General features: G+C 34.2%; 1 protein-coding gene across 1 annotated transcript; it reads left to right on the top strand.

Annotated features, from left to right (window-relative positions):
• The first annotated feature begins 1586 nt into the window (after positions 1 to 1586).
• LOC131851529 (nuclear receptor corepressor 2-like) lies at positions 1587 to 22690 on the top strand. Its single transcript, XM_059202039.1, has 21 exons — positions 1587 to 1707; positions 5237 to 5405; positions 6689 to 6799; positions 7339 to 7506; positions 9453 to 10680; positions 11068 to 11205; positions 11554 to 11751; positions 13145 to 13270; positions 14092 to 14298; positions 14789 to 14921; positions 15476 to 15614; positions 16110 to 16687; positions 17029 to 17233; positions 17958 to 18079; positions 18554 to 18686; positions 19040 to 19163; positions 19771 to 19967; positions 20716 to 20785; positions 21106 to 21196; positions 21454 to 21901; positions 22623 to 22690. The coding sequence occupies exons 1-21, from the start codon at positions 1633 to 1635 to the stop codon at positions 22688 to 22690; spliced, it is 4728 nt and encodes a 1575-aa protein (XP_059058022.1). The 5' UTR covers positions 1587 to 1632.
• Positions 22691 to 23787: the final 1097 nt, after the last annotated feature.

Here is a 23787-nt window from a genome sequence, read left to right as displayed (position 1 = left end):
TGGCCCCTAGACTAGAGGGGGCAGGGGAAAGCAATTCAGATTTTTTAGTCAGGGATGTAGTTTTTTTGATAATAATTTCAGATAAACCGATTTTGAACTATGGAATCTAAATGAGGTTTTCTAATATACAAGAAGTATTAAATATATAATATTTCTGTTATAAGTTGTTTCTTTATATATATTACTTTAATGCACATAATACACAAAGTAAATCTACATTTGTCAAATATAAAAGAATGGATAAGGAGACATATAACAACCTTGTCAGTTTTATAAGATGACAAAGTAATTTATCATTGTTCTAATGTATTTAATAATTCTCTATTTATGATAAGTATTCTTATGTTGCAATTATTAGTTTCAGATATCACAACAGACGCATCACTAATGAATGTAAAGCTGAGTGACGATTTCTCTGAGCTCATGATAGAAATGAATTCTTCGAATCAAAAAGTTATATATAAGTACAGTAACTAACAAGAAAACTGAAAAGCTGATTATCCGTAAATTTCGTCACACATTAAACGGGGGCCTTATAAAATCTATACATTACCCCCTTCCATAGATAATATACTATACTTCAAAGTTGGAGAAGTCTCAGCTTTGTTAAAGGTTGAGATTACCATGTGGTTAATAGTTAACAATCCTTCTAACTACCCCATCTGGGATAACAGTCGTGAATCTCGTATATGTTTAATAAATTTATTTAAATTATGGTACTTGTACATACAATTATTTATGTATACAAAAATCGCCGTATACTATGTAGCTTATTTCACATATAAAATTATAATAAATCAATAAGTTATAAATATACTATACTTTATTTATAATCCATTAAATGATGTGTTAGTATTTCATTAAATAATTTTTGATTATTTCAAGTCGTACGCGTTTTCTTAAATCCTTATAAAAATTCATTTATTTATTTTACCAGAAAGTAGGAATGACAATTTAAGTCTTATATTATTATTTAAATAAATATCTGTTTTATTTATAATATATACATAATATAATAATCCACCGTCATCTATAAATATTGTACTTCCCAGCTTTGCAGAGTTTATGTAGAAAGATTCTAGACAACTGATGGAAATACATTTTCTTTTTCTAAATATATATATGATATATTATAGAAATCAGACAAATACTAACACAATGTTTGCATCTTACGAGGAATCGAACCCGTGACCATTGGAAGCAAAGCAGTATGCTAAACCGCTGGAACACCGAAACTGTCGACACGTACTTGTAAAACATGAAACAATAGTAAAAAATCTTTTATTGTAATTTCAAAGGTTTCATACTGCTATATTTTCTCTAAAAAATACTTCAAAATGGATTTAGCAAATAAAAAATATAAATCTATCTTTAAACTAATATTATAGCTTCCAAGCCCGTTAAATAAATACAAAAAAATTACAACGTATGTCAATTCAATATCAAATGTCAAGGAATCTGTTGCTCTGTGACGTCAATGTCATAAATTGTTAGTTTCTGTTAGTGTTCATTTATTTGTTCCCTTTTTGTCCATTAAGGAATCTTACTAATTAATACAAAATATGCGCCTTTATTCTTTATTATATCTTTTGTGACTTTACTATTATATAGAAATAATAGTAATAAATAATAATGGATTCTTCAGCTGATAATGTGACTCCACAGGGGTCTGGGGTACCGGCGCAACCTGGCGTCTCAGGACTTCAGGTACATGAAACTTACTATTTAATCATATTTTTTGATATACACTCCGAGTTACTGATTTAAATTTAGCACAACGTCGTTTGCGGTGGTACCTCTGTTTACCTATTTCCGTCGTCTGGAGGGTTGTTTTGAAAGTAAAGATTCTTGGCAAGCAAATTACAGGGTTCGGAGGCATGATATCTCAGTCTTCAGGATTGGTAAGACAGTAGTAATACCACTGTTGTCATATCTCGACATGCAGTCTATTGTGGTGGTCATGTATGTAGAGGAAGCAGTTGTTGTCACTTTCTGTCTGGTTGGCAGATTACTTGGTTGCCATTTCCTCCAAATATAAATAGGCAATTAGTTATATAGTTTCGTAAGATGCTGCAAATGCGAGATACAAATAGAGAACATGTTTAGTAAACAAATAGAACTCTACATTAATGTTATTGTAAAACATTAAATTTACTTTTATTAAATTTGATATTCATTTAGGTGTTTTTGTATTATAATATACCTAACCTGAACGAAATTGTTAAACTTTTCTGAGCAAACTGGAATGAAACAAAATTGTTAAACTTTTCTGAAAACTAGTACAGGTATAAAACTACACTGTGTCCTTCAAACCATGACAAAGCAGTCACCAATTAAAATTGGTAGCAGCCATTTAAAATAAAGAAGAAGGTGTTTTTGATCACTGACTCTTCACTACATCTATATTCTATTGCTATTTCTTAATCGTATCTAAAGATAATTTAGTCAGTCACAAGACCGAGTTAAAACTAATACATGAGTTAACACTTTGTTGGTTGTACCTCATCAAGTAGTGCTGTAAGATTATACAATCTGGTTATGTCTAAAGAGGTTCAATGGAAAAGATATATTCATTTTCTTAAAAAAAAAAGCATAATAAATATTGCCCTAATTGATCAATTTAGGTATGAGTGTATAAGAGGAAACCTGTAAGTATCACCCTATAAATCTGCAGATTTTTCCAAGCTGAAGAGGAAACGCCACTACACATCTTATTTGGTTGTACTCTACTCATGTATAAACAACATATCTCCTTTGAAAATTATATGTCTATCCTGAAGAGATATAAACCATCACTCCTAAGAATATCCTTCAATTGTTTTCCCTGATTGGTCCCGATAGCAAACTTTGGAAAAAGGGTGACCAGGAGAGATCTATGTAGATCATACTGCAACAGGTCTAAAACATCTGACAATAGCCCAGATTCAATAATAAAAACTAAAAAAGAGTCAACCTCAGTGCCATTATCACAACACTATAAGGGTTGGTATCACCCTTATGACTACATCAAAATGTAATTTGCATCTAAGTAATCTCTTGTTAATCATATAAAAACAATGAGCTGGGTAATTATTTACCTTGACTTGAGTTAAATACTCCAAACCCACCACTATGGTATATAAAAGAACTGGCTTAGCAGGTCAAATAGACATGCAAAAAAGTGGTTGCACAGTTCCAAACTTTCAACAACAATTTTTTATTTGGTTAATGGATTTCAAATTCAAAAATATTTTTTTCATGTAAGACATTTTAACCGCTTATGAACATCAAGTTTTTACATTATAATTTTTTTCCCTACCGTCCAGTTCAGTATATAGATCCAATTGAGAAGAACTGGCAAGAAACTCAATTGAATTACTTTTTTTTTAAAAGCCAGTTTATTTACAATGCATAAGTATTTATATAGGTGTCTATGTCTAACATTAAATGAAAATCCCGAACATGAAAACTATTGCCATGCACACTCGTCATTCAAGTAGTCCAGAGTATGACTATATTTATTTTAAGTGATGCAAGTGTGATTATGTGCACTTGTAACATATAATATGAAGTGATATGACTATATACAGACTATGGCATGTCTAAACAAGTAGCTATTCTCATCTGTGTATGTAATGGATCTAAATGAAGGACTTACAGTTCAGTCTATTTTGTAGAAGCATGCGCAATAAGTGTCTCCCTTATGTTATTTTTGCTTTTTGGTTGTACATTATACATATGATTATATTATTACTATATAGCACAATGAACATTAAAACTACTATTTTAAACATTTTTCTGGGTGTTCACAAGTGTACACATATGTAAAGTATCTCCTTTGTATATGTGTACAATTGTGATCAACCCTGAAAGAACTTAATGTACATACATACTTAGTTTACTACAATAATATTATTAAAGATAATTTTGTAACAGTATCGAAATATTGGATCTCTTTAATAATATTATCAGAATAAATATCACCTTCATGTAATGTGTACAATTAACACAATGAAAAAAGTTTAGAGTAATAGTTTTGTAATGTCTATTGTTGTATTGTGTGTAAGTAAATATTAATGTATATTCCTGCTATAATATGTGAAAGTTTGTTCATTATTTAGCACTGTATGGCTTAACCAATGTTAATGAAACTTGGCATACACAATAGTATTTTGGGTGGCCTATTTGCAATTCCAGTTAAACAGTTTTAGGTGTGTTGTATAATCGAGACAGAACCATAATAAATAATTATAATAAACTTTATTCATAAATGTACGGTTCAGTTAAATATAGTTAGCCCTAGCTTGCTGAGTCTGTGCCACGAAAGCCAGTTCTTTTCAACATTCTGTAAACATTTTTGGTACATTTGCAGTTGTGTACATAAAGAATGAAAATAAAACTTAAGTACTTTTGAATACAAATAGAAAAAAAAAGAAAATTAAGTGTAATAATAATAAAAGAGACGCTATTCTTTCTGGCATACTAGATTGTACATAACTTTAATTTAACACAATGTAATAGAAAAAAAAAATTAAAGTAATAAGTATACAATATAAATGAGGAAAATAATAAATAAGTTTTCTGAGAGAGTTTAAATTTTATCTGTTTCCCGTGACATTACGGCGCGGTTTATTTCCATTTTCCGAGATATATTTAGCAGATGCTTACTTTATAAAATTAATTAATATATACTATTTTTGGAATTTTAACTATCTAGACTTAGTGGCTGTGCGTAGACGAAATTTTTAAGACTATAGATTACAATTGGCATTTCTCGCTCTCCATAAATTACGTCACATGTTAAAGGTCAAAAACTGCATGTCACATAACAAAAAGGTCACAAAAATGGTGAAATCCAACAGAGGTCCCTCTGGGAGGGAGTTTACATTTTGTGACGTGATATTTCAATATTAGTATTAAAAAACGAAAGTTAATATCTAGGACATAGCTGAAAATCAGTGTTTTGCCCCTTGAGTGATACTCCACACTGAGCTATGTACCAGTTTTGTTCTACAGCAAGTAGTACACACATGCAGGTTTACCCTTATCGATTGTTATAATTGTTATGTGATGTTATAGTTAAGCCTTTATGTGTGTACTAAGATACAGAAAAAAAATTATCTATCTATCTAAATTTACTTATTTATGACTATTAAAATGTAAACAATCTGTGACAAGAGGGAGGGGAGGGGTAAACTTACAAAAAAATGGTGTGGCGTAATATATGGATCGGCCCTAAACATAAAAATTGTTTCAGTCTAACATTCATCCGGTGAAGTTACGTTTAAAACCATCGCCATTGGCAAGTGTTTCCTGTCGCAAGCCCATACTAAATGCAAAAAAGAAGCTACGTGCGTTTTCGATTCAGAAAAAAGAGAAGGCCGCAATTGTACCTGTTGCAGTTCCGAAAACTGTCACCGCCGGGAGTATGTTTATTTATATGTATTTTATTCATCCCACCACATCCAATTTACATTATTCCTTATTCATCCCAAGTGCTTCTCAATCAAATATAATCCTTACTAACACTACATATTACATGTAATTCAATTTGTGGGCACGTACGGCTCAACTAATAGTCAAGAAATTTTACATCTAAATGGTTTGGTATATAGATAATCATAGGGTGCTTTTAATCCTAGTCAGTCTCAATCATGGAAGTTCAAGCATACTTATATAAATTTTAGAACAAACTCTATTGTTTGGTTGGTTTAATGGTAGTATTAAATAAAAACAATAATATAATTAACTTAAAGTAAGAGAGAGAGTGAATATTATAATTAAAACTAGGTAATTTACTAGTACAAAGGGTGAGTAACCCAATGCAAGGACTCTAAATTTTTTCGCATATAATTCTCGTGTCCAATCGTTTTCTGTTTTATTATTTATTATTTTTGTCCAACATGAATTATTACATCTCTTATAAAATATAAAAAGGTAAAAAAAATTGTTAATAATAATAATTGTGTATAAGAGGAAAGCCAGGTAGTACGCTCGTGAATCTGAACACTATTAATCAAGCAACAAAGTCAAAATCTGAAAATACATTTTAAACTATTTATACTAAATTGACCATAACAGCACAGGTCCTATGAAATACTAAAGATCCTTTTCGATTTTGTACTTTATTTCTTAGTTGTAATGGTTCAGTTTTGTGAATACTCTATCTGGGTTATATCCTTTATGACTAACCCTGCGTATTACTCTGGATGATGCTTATTCTGTGATTCTTATTATGAAGCTTTAATTTAATTCCATGCATGGTACAATCCCGATCCCCTATTGGCATCTTGTTTGATAGCATGTTTTAAGATGTATGTATTCACTATATTCAAATAATATGTATGCAAAGACTAATATAATGAATACAATAAAATAAGAACTAACCTGCAACAGCAACTACTGAATATAATTGAAAAATGTAAAAGGTAATGTAAAGGGTAATTATTCTATCTCACTAGTGTGAGTAACTAAACTAACAATCATTTTCTAAATAAAAAAAAATAAACACATATTTACACGTTGAAACATTTTTTAAATCGATAATTATTTTATTTTATGAATTTATATAATAAAAATTGTTTCATTATTATCAAATAAATATTCCAACGCGTCTTACTGCATCTTATTTCTCATTAAATCACCAATTAATTTATTACAAACAACTATAACAATGCAAGTGAAATTTTAATCGCCTATTATTCTTCAGACACCACAGTGTTAATAGGGAAACTGAGCAGTGCGAAGGTGACTCCAAAACCGGAACCAGATCCAGATGTTAAGAAACCACCAAAACCGCCCAGACCTGGAACTTATTATGGTAAGTTAATATCACTCGCGTACGGCCTTATTGATCTTCTATCAGATTTCAACGAGTATTTAGAGTACAAAGATCTGAGCCGAGGTCCTTTTTTAATAGATGATTATGGAATGGGGCATATCTTGCGCTAAATCTATATGTTGGTAGGCAATAGTGGAAGATGATAGGATGAGCATGAATTCAGGTCAGTTAAGCCATCGTGGTAAATTCAACAGAAATTAACGATCACACAATCTCTCTCCCTTTGACTAGAGGTCCTAACCCTCACCTTCTAACCTTTAGCGGTACTCACAGTTTATACCCGTATCTGTCAGGCAGGTAGGAAGGCATCATACAGCCACTCTTGGCTTTTCGCGGGTTTGGAGTGCATTCTGTACTCATACCCATTTCCTTCTATTGAAGGACCAGTCAGGACCAAAAGTGTTAGGATAGTCCCAAAAAAAAGCATAGATATATAAAATACTTTTTTTTTAAATAACGGAAGTTGATAGTCAACTGTAAATTAAATTTTATCTTTTTGTTGGTAATTTGTTCCGCAGATACCTCATATCTAGAACTACAGAAGAAGAATATAGCAGAAATAGAGGATATGAAGCGTAAGATGGAACTGGTTGATCTGGGGATACCACTAGGTCTCATATGTCCTACGCCCACAAGCGAGAAGGGAATGCCTAGTAAAGCTATGCCACCAATCAAATCTTTCTTAGGTATGTGTCCAAATTAGCTATTAATATTTTTTAAACATATTATGAATATTAAACATTTTTATATAAGTCATGGTGTCAGATTACGGTTTTCGAATATAGCACGCGTCATTTTTTACATAATATATATTATTTAAATTGTAAAAAGTTAATAGCGAGTTGCAGTGTAGTGTAGTGCACTGTTGCTATTGCAATTGCAATGTTGTGAAACATTGAGATTTTATGAAGGCGATACTTGCTAGTTCTCTCTAAATGGGCTCTCGAATGCTTTTTTTCACGTTTTACATGCATATTTTATAAACTTTATTTTCGTAATTTTATGTTGCATTAAAAATTCCTTTATTTTATTTACGTGTTGATGCATGTTTTACGTTTAATGCACACAATAGAGACACTAGTGTTTTTCATTTCTAACTTATTTTCAGTATAATTGTTTTATCATACTTCATAAGAAATAAATAATATTCCATATAAACAGTAAACCGTATTAAGTAAGCATTTAGGGCCACAAATAACTTTTTAGAATTATTATGATACTGATTTTTCAGCTTATCCAGCTTGACATAATTTTTTGTGACAACCTGTGTAATATCATATTTTTATTATAAATAATATACACGGGGTTCATAATCGCTGCATATTTTTGCTTTAAGTACTATTCATACCCATTCGGTTTTCGGGTTAAAAAACTATTGCAAATTTAAAAACACATTTGCAATTTTTAATTATTCCAATGTTTTGTCATTTTCTTTCAAATCCGGGAAACAGTTTTAAAGAAAAGGACACAACTGCTCGAAATATAAAATAGGATTAATAGACTTATGGGTAATCGCACTAATCCCTCTTTTTGCCAACGCATGAATTTTACTTCATCATTTATAAATAAATCAGTGTTTAAGTAACATTTAATCCATGTTGTTGGGGGTTTTATTTGTCACCACCCCTCACCAAGCAACAATAAAGCATGGAACTGTGTATCTAATTCTCCACATTCTTGATTCGTTGACACGCAACGTTAAAGATATTTGAAGTCTTTATGAAAAAAGTGGCTAATGTTTTCACTTTATCACACACCAATAACCAATGAGTAGTCTCTTACGTCTTATTAGATTATATTAGATTTCAAAAATAGTATTTATTGTGCTTAAATATTATTTGATTTTTATTTCAAAAAGAGTCGGGAATCAATATGAATATTAGTCCTTGACTAACACTATCGGGCCAAACATGGGCCCTTAACTCGAATACGTGTGAACAGCGCTTAAGTTTATGTTTGCTTGTCTCTTGCGACTACAGTACGTAGCTACCGCTCGTGGCCCTCACTACACCCTCATCGCTCGAACCCGATACCCATCCCTCGTGTCGACACTGACATGGCTAGTGAGTCGGAGACCGACGTTATAGTTTTTCCTTGTAGTTGTGTATTTATATTTGCTTTTATTGTACAGTCAGCAATATAAATGTAGTTTGCTTTACTTACCCTTGGAGTGTGACGAATTCTACATTTATATGTTCATTCAAGATTAAATATTTGGCATATAATAAACAAATAATATTTATTTTGCTGATTGTATTATATTTATTTTAACATATGCCAGAAATTAGATAATTGTACTATAGATTTATATATAGATAGTTAGATTATATAGAACAAGTTCTTTAAAACTAATTTTTATATTTTAGTTAACTCTAGTAGAAAGTTTTAGCTGTAAGTATTATAGTTAGATAGAATTAATCTAAGTTAACAGTTGTAATAAGTTATAGTAATTTATTTATATAGTAAAAATACTCTTTTAAATTAGGCAGGTATATGGGTGGATAAAAAACAATAAACATTTCTGTGATTAATATTAATAACATCTAGAATCGACCCTATATTATGCCTAGTTTAAAAGTACCATATTCTCATTGTATTTGTTTAAATTAAGTTTTCTTAATACACATTTCAGATCCAGCCAAAGTAGATGAATTAATCCGTGAAGCTAAAAAAGCTAGGGCAGAGGGAAAGAATTTTAAATTTGATATCCAAAAGTTTTTACCGGACTATGATAATCCCTTCCAACGTAAAAAAGAAAACCCAGAATCAGAACAGAAACTAGATGACCATCGTCAAAATATAGTAGATAGGAGAGATATGAGAAAAAGTAGTAAGTATGATAATAGACGACATTCCGATTTCAGGAAGGATGATAGAGATAGGTATAAGGATGAAAGAGACAGATATAAGGATGATAGAAGTAGATATAAGGATGATAAATATAAATATAAAAGTAAGGAAAAAGATACAAATAAGGATAGAGATGTAAGAAAAGAAGAAATTAAGAGGGTAGAAAAGATTGATAAAGAAATAAAAGAAACGAATGTGAACTTAAACGATTATTTGGTTTGCGACAGTTGGTCCCTGGACACGGAAGATAAGACAAATAGTTCTAGCCCTAAAGTAATAGACAAGGCTATGAAATTAGCAATAGATAATAAAAGCAGAACGGCAAGCGAACAAACAAAAGAATCAAAGCTCGTAAAGGATTGTGATAAAGTGACACACACTGATAGCCCATTGATCAACCCTGTTAAAATGGAAAAACTTAAGCCAGTTAACGATTCATTAAAATTCGAAATTGACCTAAATGATGATGAAATGTTAGATACTAATGAAGAATATAATAAACCAGTTATTAAGAAAGATTCAAAGTATGAATCTCCGGTTTTAAAAGGAGATTATGATGATCTGTCTAAAGATGTGTCAATTGACAATAATGATGAGTTTTTGGAGTCGATTATAAATGAAATAAAACAGGAAGAGTTAAGTGACGTGAGTCAAGATAAAGGTCTAGTAGAATACGATATTTCTCCACCTAGGAGTGATGTACAAGAAGATCCGAGTCATGGATCTGTGACTCCAGAACTGGACGAGAAAATGAGGGATTTGACTAGTCAACAGAGTCATTACTCAGATGGTTATAGATCATCTGAGAGCGGTTATAAGTCTGTCGAGAGTGGGTACAGGTCAAGGGATAGTTACAGATCTGATAGCTACCGGTTGTCTGTAGAAAAAGATTTGGATGTTATGGCAGATAAGATGTCGAAGTTTACTGTGGATTCTTTGGAGACTTGGAGCTTTGTGTTGAAAATTTGTCAGCCTTTACTGTTCCGGCATGATAAAAATAAATGTTACAAGTGAGTATTATATTCATTAAAAATATTTTCCTTCATATGTCACCGGAATCACAAATAATCTCACATTTTATCGGACGGAAAGTTGGACTGTATTACCAGGACGGACATTGGCTATTTTTTATGAAACTGTTTTTACAGTATGTTAATTCTTAAATTCCTAGCTGTTACCTGTGACTTAGTCTGCTTTTTATAGATAAAAGATAGCCTATGTTTGTCTTCGAGAGAGAAGAAGAAAAATCAATTTTCATACAATATGTCTTTCATATCCGATCAGCCGTTTAGTCGTGTAAAGGTAACAAATAAATAGATAGACCCACTTTCGAATTTATAATGTATAATATTTATATATAATATATAAATAAATGTATATATCATGTTTGTTCTCAGAGAGACACTTAGTGTCCCGAAGATCTGGTACACAGAAAACCCACGTCTGTGCTCATGTGTGAAGGACCGCTCCATTGTCTATGAAGAACTTGAAATGTGCAAAATGAGCCTCGTCGACCGAGTTTACGGGTGTGATCAGTGAGTCTCGAATTTTATAATCAGATCTTAAACAATCAATCTTTAAATCTGTCGTGTATAGCCGTTCATACACTGCTATACTTGCGATGATTGCGGGTTTGGTGCGCAATACAAACATTTGTATTTATTACATCGTATTATATTAGTCTGTTCTGAGAACTTGAAATAACAATGTTCTTGTTAGTTCTTGGATAAAGCTACAGTCCAAATCTACATAAATGAAGAAAAATATTTTGAATTTGAAAATTATTTCATACGAGAATCTACTGTTGATCAGGCGTCCATAAGTAACGGTAACGGTATCATCGTAGTGTAAAAAATCTTACTATAATATAATATGTTGAACAGGATTGCAGATTTTCCATTCCCGAATGCCCGTACGTGGTACCCTCGTTTCGGGTTCTGTGTCCCTACCAGCAGTGGGCTGGAACTGTCCAGCGAGTGGGAGATTGAGGAGGCTCAGGTTGACGTGCCAAACACCAAAGAAAAAGAGAGGTCTATGACTCCGCAGAGAACAGATGACATTTACAATAGGAAATATCAGACGTAAGTGGAGGTTTAACGTAATTTTTAAACTGTAATCTAACTAATCTCTGTAGATACTACAGACCAATTTGTAACCAATAAGCTGAAAAACTAAGGGACAGATTTCAAAGATTCTTTCATTGTTAGAATACTACATATCTCTTAATACCATTCTCTAGATTTATTACTAGAAATAAATTAGGGATCCCTATTAGATCCTACTAAAGTAACCCAAAGTGTAAACCAGCCATAAAATGTCTTTCATCACATATGCTGCGGAAATGTTCATCCTTGCGAAGCCAGAATGAACCGTTACTATAAACCATAGTAATGTACCAGATTTTAATTTAATTTCTGTGCGGACATGACGGACTGTGACTAGGCGCGGTTCAATAACATGCAGTTCTATTCTGACATTAGCTGCTTTTACTTGACACGTTCTTTAACGCGCGATCTGTAGTACGTTCGTTTTTAACGCGTTTAATTTATTGCGTTTACTTTTTCGCGCGCACATACTCTTGTTTTTCATGTACGTATTTTTTTTTTATTTCATAATATTCAAATTTTTTATTCCATAGACACGTTTAAGATTTATAAATTGTCAATAAAGTATATACTGGGAACAAAGACCTAAAGTCTTTGCTCCTAGTATATCCGCCATTTTGCAGTGATTTTTATTCATTATAAAAACGCGCAAAGCACGCACGATTGAATTGAACAAAGGATTAAGTACGCACGGCGCCACGCGCGCGCTTTTTTCTTTCTTGCGCTTTATTTTCCTTCTCGCGCGTGAAAGAGCGTACGTGTAAAGGCAGCAACATTGGCAGAGCTATTTGACGTCAGCACTAACCGAATAGAATAGAATAGAATAGAATAGAAAATCATTTATTCAAATAAACTTACATTGAAGCGCTTTTGAATAGTCATTACATTTTTTAATCTACCGCTCGTTCGGAAAGCTGTCTCATCACAAGAAGAACGAGCAAGAAACTTGCGCATTGCTCTTTTAAATAATTTTATTATTACTTTACATTTTGATGAATTTTCTATTAATAAATTCTAATTCGTATGCGTAGCCGATCTCTGTCTGTCTTGTTGTCGAATGCTTGGCCGATATCTCATTTACTACTGTCGCCAAGCAGCATTATATGCTGTGTTTCGGTTTGAATGGTGAGATATGGCAGTTAAGTTACAAGGTAAGGTGACACGACGGTAATGCATCTAGGATTCGCAGGCGTAACATGACGACGTCATATCCGTGATTCTGTTCATGTATATAGTACACGGTTACCACTTTATCCGTCATCTTGTTTACCATTCCAGTTATATAAAAACACTGTTTCTATAAACATAACAGTTATTGAAGTTTGTAGAAAATAAATGTACAATAATTTTCATTATTATACATATTCAGATCTAAAAACAAGGAATGCGAGATAAAAGATAAAAGTGACGTGTCGCCAATTAAATCGAAACTCAAGGACAGATCACTAACCCCACGGAGGAATGAGGAGATTTGTCTCGACACAGAGTATCAAAGGTTAGAATAGTCGTCAACAGTTATCTGTATTTGTTAAGCCGTCTAACAAAGCAGCTAAGATATAATTGTTGGCCAGTCACAGTAGAATACAGACAAATTAACTTAAACACGTTTTTGCATTTGTAGTAGATATAGCATTTATCAAATCGCTAAAACCGGAATAAACTAGTTCACTGCCAACAGGCGGACGTGTGTGTGTGGGTGTGTGGCGGACACACACCCACATCAGTCATTTGTAGCTTGAATCAGTAGATCACGACATTTTCTTTTTTCTTAATTCTTGGTAATAACTTCATTGTTTTCAAGAAATTTACATTTAAAAATTACATATAATATTTACATTATCCTAAAAAAATAAAAGACAAATAGGTAATATTTGTGTATTTATTTATCTACTGACCCTACACTACTACAAAAGCAACAAAATGTATAAGTTGGTTCACCTACACACTGCACCGCCTACAGATTCGTTAAAGCACCTGTCCTAGTTTTTGGCATTCAATTGATAGGCCCAATGACAAAATTCTGATATGTTCATACTTTATAGACCTCACCATTTCCATCCGATACGTCGGCCTATCAATGGGATGTCAATTCTATCTTTTGTAGTCAGTCGCTTTTTATAAACGTGGCGTGGGTTAATTAAAAATGGTATACGGTATTTTCATCGACACAAACAAAAATCTGAATTGAAATTTCGAGCATGTATATAAAGCCTTTGAGTTGCGCCGTTAGGTAAAAATATAGTTACAATATGCAAGTCTTTATGATTGTACGTAAGTGTACGTTACGTAAGTTACAATTTCTACTTTTACTTTTAGATTCATGCAAGCCGTATGGCCTGAAGTGAGCTCCGAAGCAAAAACTGACGTATCCAGAAGTACGACGCCCGTTCGACAAGAGACAAGAAAGAAAAAGAAGAATGAAGAGGAGATTGAGACGGAAGAAAAGAAAAAAGCGAAAAAGATAAAGCTGAGCAGCGAGGGTTGGAGCCAGGAGTCGGATTTAGAAGAAGAAGTGGAGAGAAGGTTAGTAATTTGTATATAATACTAGCAGTTACCCACGAATTTATCTGTTAATTTGGATATAAAATGTAGTCAATATTTGGCCGCGTGATAAAATCTCGTAAAATTGTATTAAAATAAATTTTGTCGTTCAGTCTTAAAAAGGAAACAATCAAACGAGACATACTGATACACTTTTGCGTTTCTATATACATAATATTGTGTATTTATTAAGTTATTTTTTTATTTATTACTCTATTGCTCCTGAAAGTAAATATAATGTACGTAATCTATAGAGGCAGTCTTATCGCTTAAGCAGTCTCTTCCAGACAACCATTAGGTAGAGAGAGAAAAGGTGGTAGATGGCGCATGAATGGAATAAAAGAAACTGTTAATATTATATTAGACGTAAATAATAATAATATATCAAATATTTTTATATGAACTTTTGAAGTATTCAATTTAATTTCATTCTTCCAGTATTATTTGGATCTAATTACTAAATTTCTTCCAGCAGAAAAGCGAAAATAATGAAGGACAAGGAAAAAGAAAAAGTTCGTAAACGCAAGCATTCGACGTCTACATTCTCCACTCTGTCTGATAGCGATGAAACATCAGTGAAGAAAAAGAAGATTGTTAAGAAGAAGGTATGTATGTTTGTTTAATTATTGCCCTCAGTTTCGCTTATGGTTTATTTTTTATGTATTAACCTGTTAACTTTTTTAATTACTTAATTCAATTTCATAATTAATTTACTTTCTTACTTTTCAAACTGTGGAATAATTTCTCAAATCGTTGTAGTAGCTCAGAGATTACTTTCGTCCCAACAAAATCTAAATTTTATATAATATTAGTGTGGATACTAGAATGGTGTGGTCAAAGACATTACCAACTATCGACATTGGTTGAACGCAATACTTGACATTTCTACGTTTCAAGTATGTTTGTTTAAAACGTGGCAAGAGTCTGGCCTAACAAGATCTCTAGGATTAATTTGGATTCTTGTCTTTGTTATTGCAATCACTGGAGAGTCAATCGCAAATAGAAATAATAATAAAGTTTTTGATTTTGTTAGCCTATTAGAACTCACGATTTTTAAGGTTGAAATCGGGTTAACTATTATACCATTTATGTAATTGCATTTTTTTATCAATAAAAATATTGTATTAGATATATAAAATGTGTTTATTTTTTCACAAAGGCGAGCAAGAAATCGAAGGCGGCCAAACAACGGCGTCTTAATAAAAAGTATTTGAAGAAGTTAAAAGATAAAGAGAAGAAAAAGAAGAAAAAACTGATAAAATTGGAAATGATGTCAGAATCCGACGATGAAGATATAGGTACAATTGTTTACTTCCATACTGTAGTATAAGCTCAACAAATATTCCTATAGGCCGTGTATCACAATATCCATTAAACATGTAGTTTATTTATATTGAAGTTACTGCCTGACTCTAGCTAGGTCGGCTCGTGACCATGGCTAGTGCAGAGAGGAGGGTAATAAAGGGGTAAATACCTTTGTTTATCATAAAATTACCTGGTTAACAATATAAATAATGTATATTAAACACGAAAGTTTAAAAACGTGTAGTTACTATTCGCCACGGGGTTGTAGTTTCAATGACGCTCGTAGGTACACCGTGTGGTTTTGTAGTAGGTAAGAATCCCACACACACAATCATCTCGTTACCTCACCGGCAGAGGGAGACGTTTTTTGAAGTCTTTTTTTTTAAGATCATTGAACCAGAATCAGAATGGTATAGTTGTAAACTCATGTTTTGTGGTGTATCTTTACGTATAATAATATATTAATTTAATGTTTCTTGTGTATTTAGGCGATAAAAAGGAGAAAAAAGCTAAAAAGAAAAGAGAAGTGAAATTAAAAAAGGCACAGAAGAAAAAGAAATCTCGTGCTAAATCCACATCAAGTAGTAGTTCGTCCAGCAGCGACAGTAGCTCTGACGTCGATACAGACCATAAAAGTAAGAAGAAAAAAGCAGCACAAAAAAAGAAAAACAAAGCGAAAAAGAGACAGCAGTCTACATCTGAATCAAGTCAGAGCGACGAATTATTTGATGTTAATGTACTAAATAACATTAAAACTGAGAGATTAACGGATGATGAAAACATTTTTTCTCCAAGACGACAGAAGCCTAGAGAAATCATTAATGTTAAAGAATTACAAAATGATTTTGTTGGTAATAATATACATATAAAGCAGGAAAAAGAAGAAGAGACGAAGAAGATAGTAGAAAATATAGAGAAACCAGTAGAAGAGGAAGTTACTGGAACACCTGGTCCTATTGAAGAGCCTGTTGCAGTGGAAAAGAAGCGCAAAGGTGAACCTGAGCCCGCGCCTGAACTTGAATTGGAACAAATTCACGAGCCTGAAACTGACAAGATATCTGCTAATGTAGGTCTAACTTTCATATTTTATAAAAATGCTTACTATATTATTGAAAGCCTATTGAACTATTTTTTCTTTGCTCAATTTTTTTTTATTTATGCACTAGAATGGCAGACTAGCTGAAGGCCCATCTGATGCATAGTGGTAAGCATCACTTATATATCAGAAAGAACAGAACCACGGCCTTCATCACATGGGTCCCTTGATACTTCTCGTGTGTTGCCATTCCGGAAAACTATAGTACCTATTTAATTTTATTTCAATATGTCACCCTAAAAACCGAAACAACTTTCAAAGTTGCAAAGAATAAAGAAATTCAAAGAAATAATTATTATTAAAATTTTCAGGAACCTCAAACTACAATTTTTGAAGTGCCCCAAACTGTATCACAAATCCCCGTGGTGGACGAATCGAACGCATCCCAATGTTCCTCACAAGAGTCTACTTGCAGCATCAAAGAGCCGATCCTGTATGAAAAGGATGAAAGTCATCTGCGGCCGTCATCGCAGAATTCCAACTACAGTTTCAATGATGTCATTAGCGCCAGTCAAGGTACGAGTTTTTTTTTAATAGACGATAATGGTACGGTGTGTACGGCTCACAGTATATAATGGTAAGGAATCTATAATAGGGTAAAGCAGCCGATATTAAAAATATATTCATATTCGATTTACTGTACGAGTCGTGGTAGTCAATAGAAATTTAAAGAAGCAAATAGCTGACTGTTACTTCGCAATATATACTCGAACGTTCTATATGTATCTATAATCTTCAATTATTTTCCAAAAAACAACCAAAGCCTTGTTGTCCCTAAGTATTGTTTATGGGAAAGGGTATAAAATTGTACAAATAGATATCAAAGACTGAAAGGTGAAATATATAATACAAAAATCTTGACTTGCATAAGGGACTAAAATCGTTCCGAAAGACAACTGGACGATGACAATAAAATAATAATACAAAATAATTACTTGTATAAATAAATAAATACCTTACAAATTCACCACGAATTAATCAAGATGGTTTCAACAACTAAAATATATGTAACTAGCTACCCACCTCGGCTTCGCACGGGTGTACATGTATTATACATATAAACCTTGCTCTTAATTACTCTATCAATTAAAAAAAGAATCTGTTGTGTACTTTTAAAGATTTAAGCATACATAGGGACGTACAGACAGCGACAGCGACTTTATTTTATGCTATGTAATGATATAACTACATTGGAACAATATGATATTTTCTACTTACTAATAAACCCTTCACCCTTAAGGTCAAGGGTTGTACCCGAAGGGGATGGAGCATGAAGAGGATAAGTACGAAAGCTATGAGCAAGGCAACTATGAAATGTATGAACAATTGGCTATGGCGTATCAGAGTGACGTGGCCAGTCAGGTATGATGTTGTAAATTTTAACATTACATTACAAATTTTTTATGCAGTTCGAATGACAAACAAGCTGACAGATATCTGATGGTAAGTGGTAACGTGGTTGCCTATATACATTACCACCGACATTACGTTATCATGTGACGTACATGATTGTATTCAAAGTTGTGATTCTGAAGGACGAATGTGTTATGATTTCTTTTCTGTAATTTCATTACCTTTAAGCAAAATGATTTAGTAGCTGCAATAGATGATACGGACTTATCCTACCCACAAATGACTTCTTACAAAGTTTATCTCGGTAGGTCTTAAATTATTTCATGACTGTGGGTTGAAGTCCTTCAATCGAATAATTATAAAATGTTGCCACATTCTTCAAGAAAAAACTGTTTCAGCACGAATAGTTGCTGTTAACAAGTTTTTTAAAGTTAAGAGCTGAAGCTGGTATAATGTATGATGGTATGTGTACACTGTTCGCAGGCGATATCTCCGCCGGCGAGCGAGTCGCAGCAGATCGAGACGGTGGTCCGCGGTCGCGGATGCGGAGAGATCAAGTGCGACTGGCGAGCCGGGGACCGACCCGCGCCCGCCCCGCACAGACCCTCGCGGTGGGGTCAGTACTCTACACTACACTACACTATAATAATAACAATACTGCGGAGAGATCAAGGGCGACTGGCGAGCCGGGGACCGACCCGCTCCACTCGTACAATGGGCATCAGTACACTCCAATAATCATATTCTTTGACATTTTTAGACAGCACCATCTAGTCCACCATCTAGTTTTAAATACATACATACATAAAAACCTAGTGAAATAAATAACTGTAATAAATAAATAAATATAACGTGTAACTTTATTAAAAGTTGACCCGAGTAAAGCGGCTGTAAAAGGGGGTTAATATTTTTGGCACTTATGGATTAGTTGGACAAAGAATGTATTTTTATATGCGACCTTATTATTAGGTTTGAAGCCCGGTGAGGTGAACATCGTGTTGACCGGCGGTGGTGAACAATACCCTATCCAGACCGTGGAACCTGTGTACCGCATCGAGAGTCTCGCAAACCGACACGACAATCCGTCCATGAGGTGAGATTGGTACTACTTATTAATATAAGATCATTTTGGTTAAAGAGTTGTATTTTTAAGGCTTATTATCGTATCGTATACATACATACTATCGTTTTCCGTGATATCTGCTTCTTATTATTATTATTTTGTCGCTTAAAATTTCATTAAGATTATTTCACCGATTTGTTTCTAAAGAGACAGACAATGGGGATCATAAATGGGGACAGTGTGTCCCCATTTATGACTAAAGATTATATTTTATATAGTCTCAATTTTACTAAATACTTGCAGTTCTTGTTTATGAACTTTATGCGTGTGTAGCAAATGCGTAACAGTGGCCACACAAATTCTCAAAATGATGAGGTCGCCTCGTGAAGCTTTTGAAGACAGGAGGAGGCTTCTGCGCTTCTGGGAGGAGCTTAGCTTGCTACTTTAGTAGTCTCGGTTCTACAAGCACGACGGCCCAGATGAGAGACTAATTGCGAGTAATAGTGTCCAACTTACATAACAATACATTATGCCGGAGTGAAATGAACAGAAATTTTCTGTCAAAAAACCCGAGCATTGTCAAATTGTGACAGAAAATTTCTAACAGTGTACGTCTGTTCTAATTGTAATCTTCAAGGTTCAGTTTCCCGTGCAGTTACGACGAAGCATATATGGACACGTACGGCGCGGCAGACCGCTTGCAGTACGGCGACTGTTTCGCTCCGCAGCCCGAGCCCGATACGGATGTCGAGCACGAGCCGGAGTCCCGGCCGCATCAGGCAGCCGGCCGAAGCTCACTCGACGCTCGAATACATCTTGCGCTCCAAAATACGGGTACATTGGGAGCAACATACTATACTATTAGATAATAAGAACTATACTAACATTAGATAAGGAAAATTATTACTAACAAGTTGGCCATTGATGCCCTAATAAACTAAAAATTATTATTAATATAAAGATATATCATAAAATGTTAAAGAGATTTTGTCTTGATTGATTGAATTGATCTAAATACATGACGTATATCTCAGAACATCGGCCTCGAAGGACCAAAACTATTAAGTTTTATTATGCTTGAAAAACTGAACAATATAATCTGTGATTTAGTCTGTACAAAATTTTACCTCCTAAGTTCTTTTTGGAGATATACAGTCTATGCCTGTCCTCGTGATACAATCTATCTCTCCTATTACATTTAATAAAAATCCGTTCTGCCGTTTAGTTGTTTACTGGTAATAGTTATAATGTTATGAATAGTAATAGTAATTTGAAGTGTAGTGGCTTGTAACAATAAAGCCACTATATTAGTCGTATTCGTGGACTCCTATATTTGGGTCAATTTACAAGCTATGTGCATAAAATGATATAGTTGTACTATCTAATAAGCATGTCGAGTACAGCAATATATGCCCTTTGGTCGCGTGTTTATAAATTTGACCGAGGTGCTCGCGTTGCGCCAGCAGTTAGCGCGTTGAACGTGCTATGCTACACCTATTACATCAATTAGAATTCTTATTAAGTAGGCTATAAAAATAGCTATCGATTAATATATTTTGTATTAATGTTGATTTTGTTTCAGTTCTGGGCGATGTTGCGAAAGAGATGCAAGAAACTGATGCTGATAAAGATGGAAAAGGAATCTTGAATTCGTAAGTATTAGCGATACAAGTTATAGGGTGCTCAGGTGCATGTTGCCGGTCTTTCATTATTCTTACTTATGGATTTACGCTGGCGGGACACCAGTGGAAGATGATAAGGTGAGCATGAGGTCAGGTCAGTTAGCCCATCATGTTAAATTCATCATGAATTTGTTATAATGGTTTACAGGAGGAACCGCGTGTCAACCTGCCATAATATATAGCCAGCAGTATGATTATTAGTAACATACATACTACATACTTACATTACTAACAATTCCCTTCTCCGCGATTATCTAAGGTTACTAATTTATTGACATACTGTGTTTCAGTAAAAGCTTACGCCCTGGTAAGCGCGTGAGCTTCGCAGACGGGTATAAGCCTGGCCAGGACTCTGATACAGAGGAACCACCCGTCAGAAAGGTATGCTTTTTTTCCTATAACAATATATTTTTTTTAATCTTAGTAGTTAGACATATACCATCGCGAATTTTTGTAGGAAATACTATTTCGTTATTTTGATACATGTTACTAAGTTACTAATTTTAGTTGGCGTAATCGTACGAATATTTATTGGCGCTGCTCACTGTAAATTAAGATAATTGAATTAAAAGAAACCAAGGTGCTCATTCAGATGACTCTATGTCTACCGGTATGTAGTATGTACACGGGTGTTAAAGTCTCTCCCTGTCGGTGAGCAGAAGAAGAAGGTGCGTCGCGTGGGGTGCGCGTGGCCGTGCCCGGCGACGCACCCCGACCACGTGCCGCTGTGGGACGCGCTGCCGCCGCCGCCGCCGCCGCCCGGCTCGCCTCCGCCGAGGGGGCTGCAGCTCCCGAGGGGCCCACCCATCCCTGGGGGCCCACAGCTCCCTGGAGGCCCACAGCTCCCTGGAGGCCCACAGCTCCCTGGAGGCCCACAGCTCCCTGGAGGCCCACAGCTCCCTGGAGGCCCACAGCTCCCTGGAGCCCCGCAGCTGCCTGGAGCCCCGCAGCTGCCTGGGGGCCCGCAGGTCCCGCAGCTCCCGAACATGATGCAGCCGCCGCGGCCCGGCCTGCTGCCGCTGCCGCCGCAGCACGTGCTGCTGCCGCCCCACCCGCCCCCGCTCACGCACCCGCATCGCAACTTCGGTGAGCTCTTCGTTTAATTGTACGACTTTACCAGAACACCCGGTATATATCTTACTACGTTTCAGCCTCACGCCCACTCAACTTCATTTAATCCAATTGTATTCTGCTATGATATTTTTTCTTCGCTGGGAACAAATTGTATGGAAAAAGTGGTATTTTCGTGTAAATTATATAAGCTAAATATCAGCTAGTAATACCTGAATATTACTAGAAATTCGTATTTTTTCGACTTCATGAACAAAGTTATAATAATTATAGAATAGAATGGACTAGAAAATCATTTATTTCAATAAACTTAATTTAAGCACTTTTGAATAGTTATAACAATTTTTTTAATCTACCGCTCATCCGCTCACAAATAGAACGAGCAAGAAACTTGTGTGTTGCTATTTTAAATAATCCTTGTAAGTTCATATTTTACAAGTCGAAACGTGTGAATACAAACTACCAACCGGCACTAATTTATTAGGGTCAAATACAAAAACACAATAAGATTAAATCAGTAGTGATAAGAGCAGACCAGTCCCTACAAGCAGCACTCGTTCACGAGTATGACGGATGAACCAGCCATCTCTGCGCTCAACCATATTTTAGGGAGCCCAATGACCCGGCCCATCACGCCGCCACATGTCTGGACATTTTAGTGAGCATGACTCATTCCAGTCGACCACATCATACCGCAACATTTTTTTCACATCAAATTATTATTATATGTTCCCAGATCCAAATTCGTCTATACGTCCGTTCATGCCGCCGGAGCCGCCGCCTGGATTGATCAGCTTCCACTAGCCTGACCAGTGGCAGGCATTGTGTAAATAATATTATATAATTAGTTGTTCAGCCCGTCTGAAGCTAATTATTAAATCATCCTTATAAAAATTTATGAATGACAATCCTATTATTCATAAAAAGAAAAACCTCAACATTTTACTGTTTTTATTTGTAAACTTCCGCGTCTAGTACACATTATAAATATAGTTAAACGGGTTTAAAACGAATAACTTTATGGTAAATTTAATAGAATATAATTTTAGTATTTTTTCCATTTATTGAAATGAAGAAAATAACATGTTAAATAAGACAATTGGCCTTTTTATAAGTAAGGGCGAGATGTCTCACCCATTAAACTTGAATGTATAATAAGATAGTTACTACATATATTTTTACATTTCCAGTATACATATGATAGTAGGTAGTTATGCTTTGTCAATTAAAAAACAGTTTAACTGGTTGTAAAAATCTTTGTTTTGACAATGATGTCATAGTGGCACAGATGTTATGCTTGTAATACTGGACATAACGTTTAATTGGTGGACCTGAATTTATAGTTTTTGATGTTAAATTCTTTAAAGAAAACGTTGTCTACATATTATACGGTAGGTCATTTCACAATTTGAGGGTCAATATATCTAATCCAAACTGTACCGTACGGTATAGTTTTGATTATGCAATAATGTAACATCTGTATCTAAAATACTCAATTGAAACACAACATATAATTTTTTGTTTGAAATGTTTCCATAGAAAAACTGTATTCAATACAAATGCTTGTAACGTGCGTACCGTTATAGAAACTAGTTTACGACAGTTCGTACTTTTTTTTATTGTATAATTATACGACCTCGGAGATCTGGCTGCTTAGCACACCGCTTTACTTACTATGGTCTTGGATTCGAATCATTTGTATTCATGAGTATGATTGTTTGTTTTTAGTGTGAATATTTTCTATGTATGTATATATCGAATATAATTTCCATCAGTTGTCTAGAACCCATACAGACCATAACACAAGCTCTGCTTAGCTTGGGACTAGTTAGCGCTATGTGAATTGTCCAGAGTTATAATTATTATATATTTATAACGAAAATGATCAATTAATCAATTCT

This window comes from Achroia grisella, unplaced genomic scaffold (assembly GCF_030625045.1).
Source record: "Achroia grisella isolate CSIRO2021 unplaced genomic scaffold, CSIRO_AGI_Agris_v1 utg1174, whole genome shotgun sequence".
In the NCBI taxonomy this organism is placed as follows: Eukaryota; Metazoa; Arthropoda; class Insecta; order Lepidoptera; family Pyralidae; genus Achroia; species Achroia grisella.
This window is presented reverse-complemented; position numbering and strand designations above follow the sequence as displayed.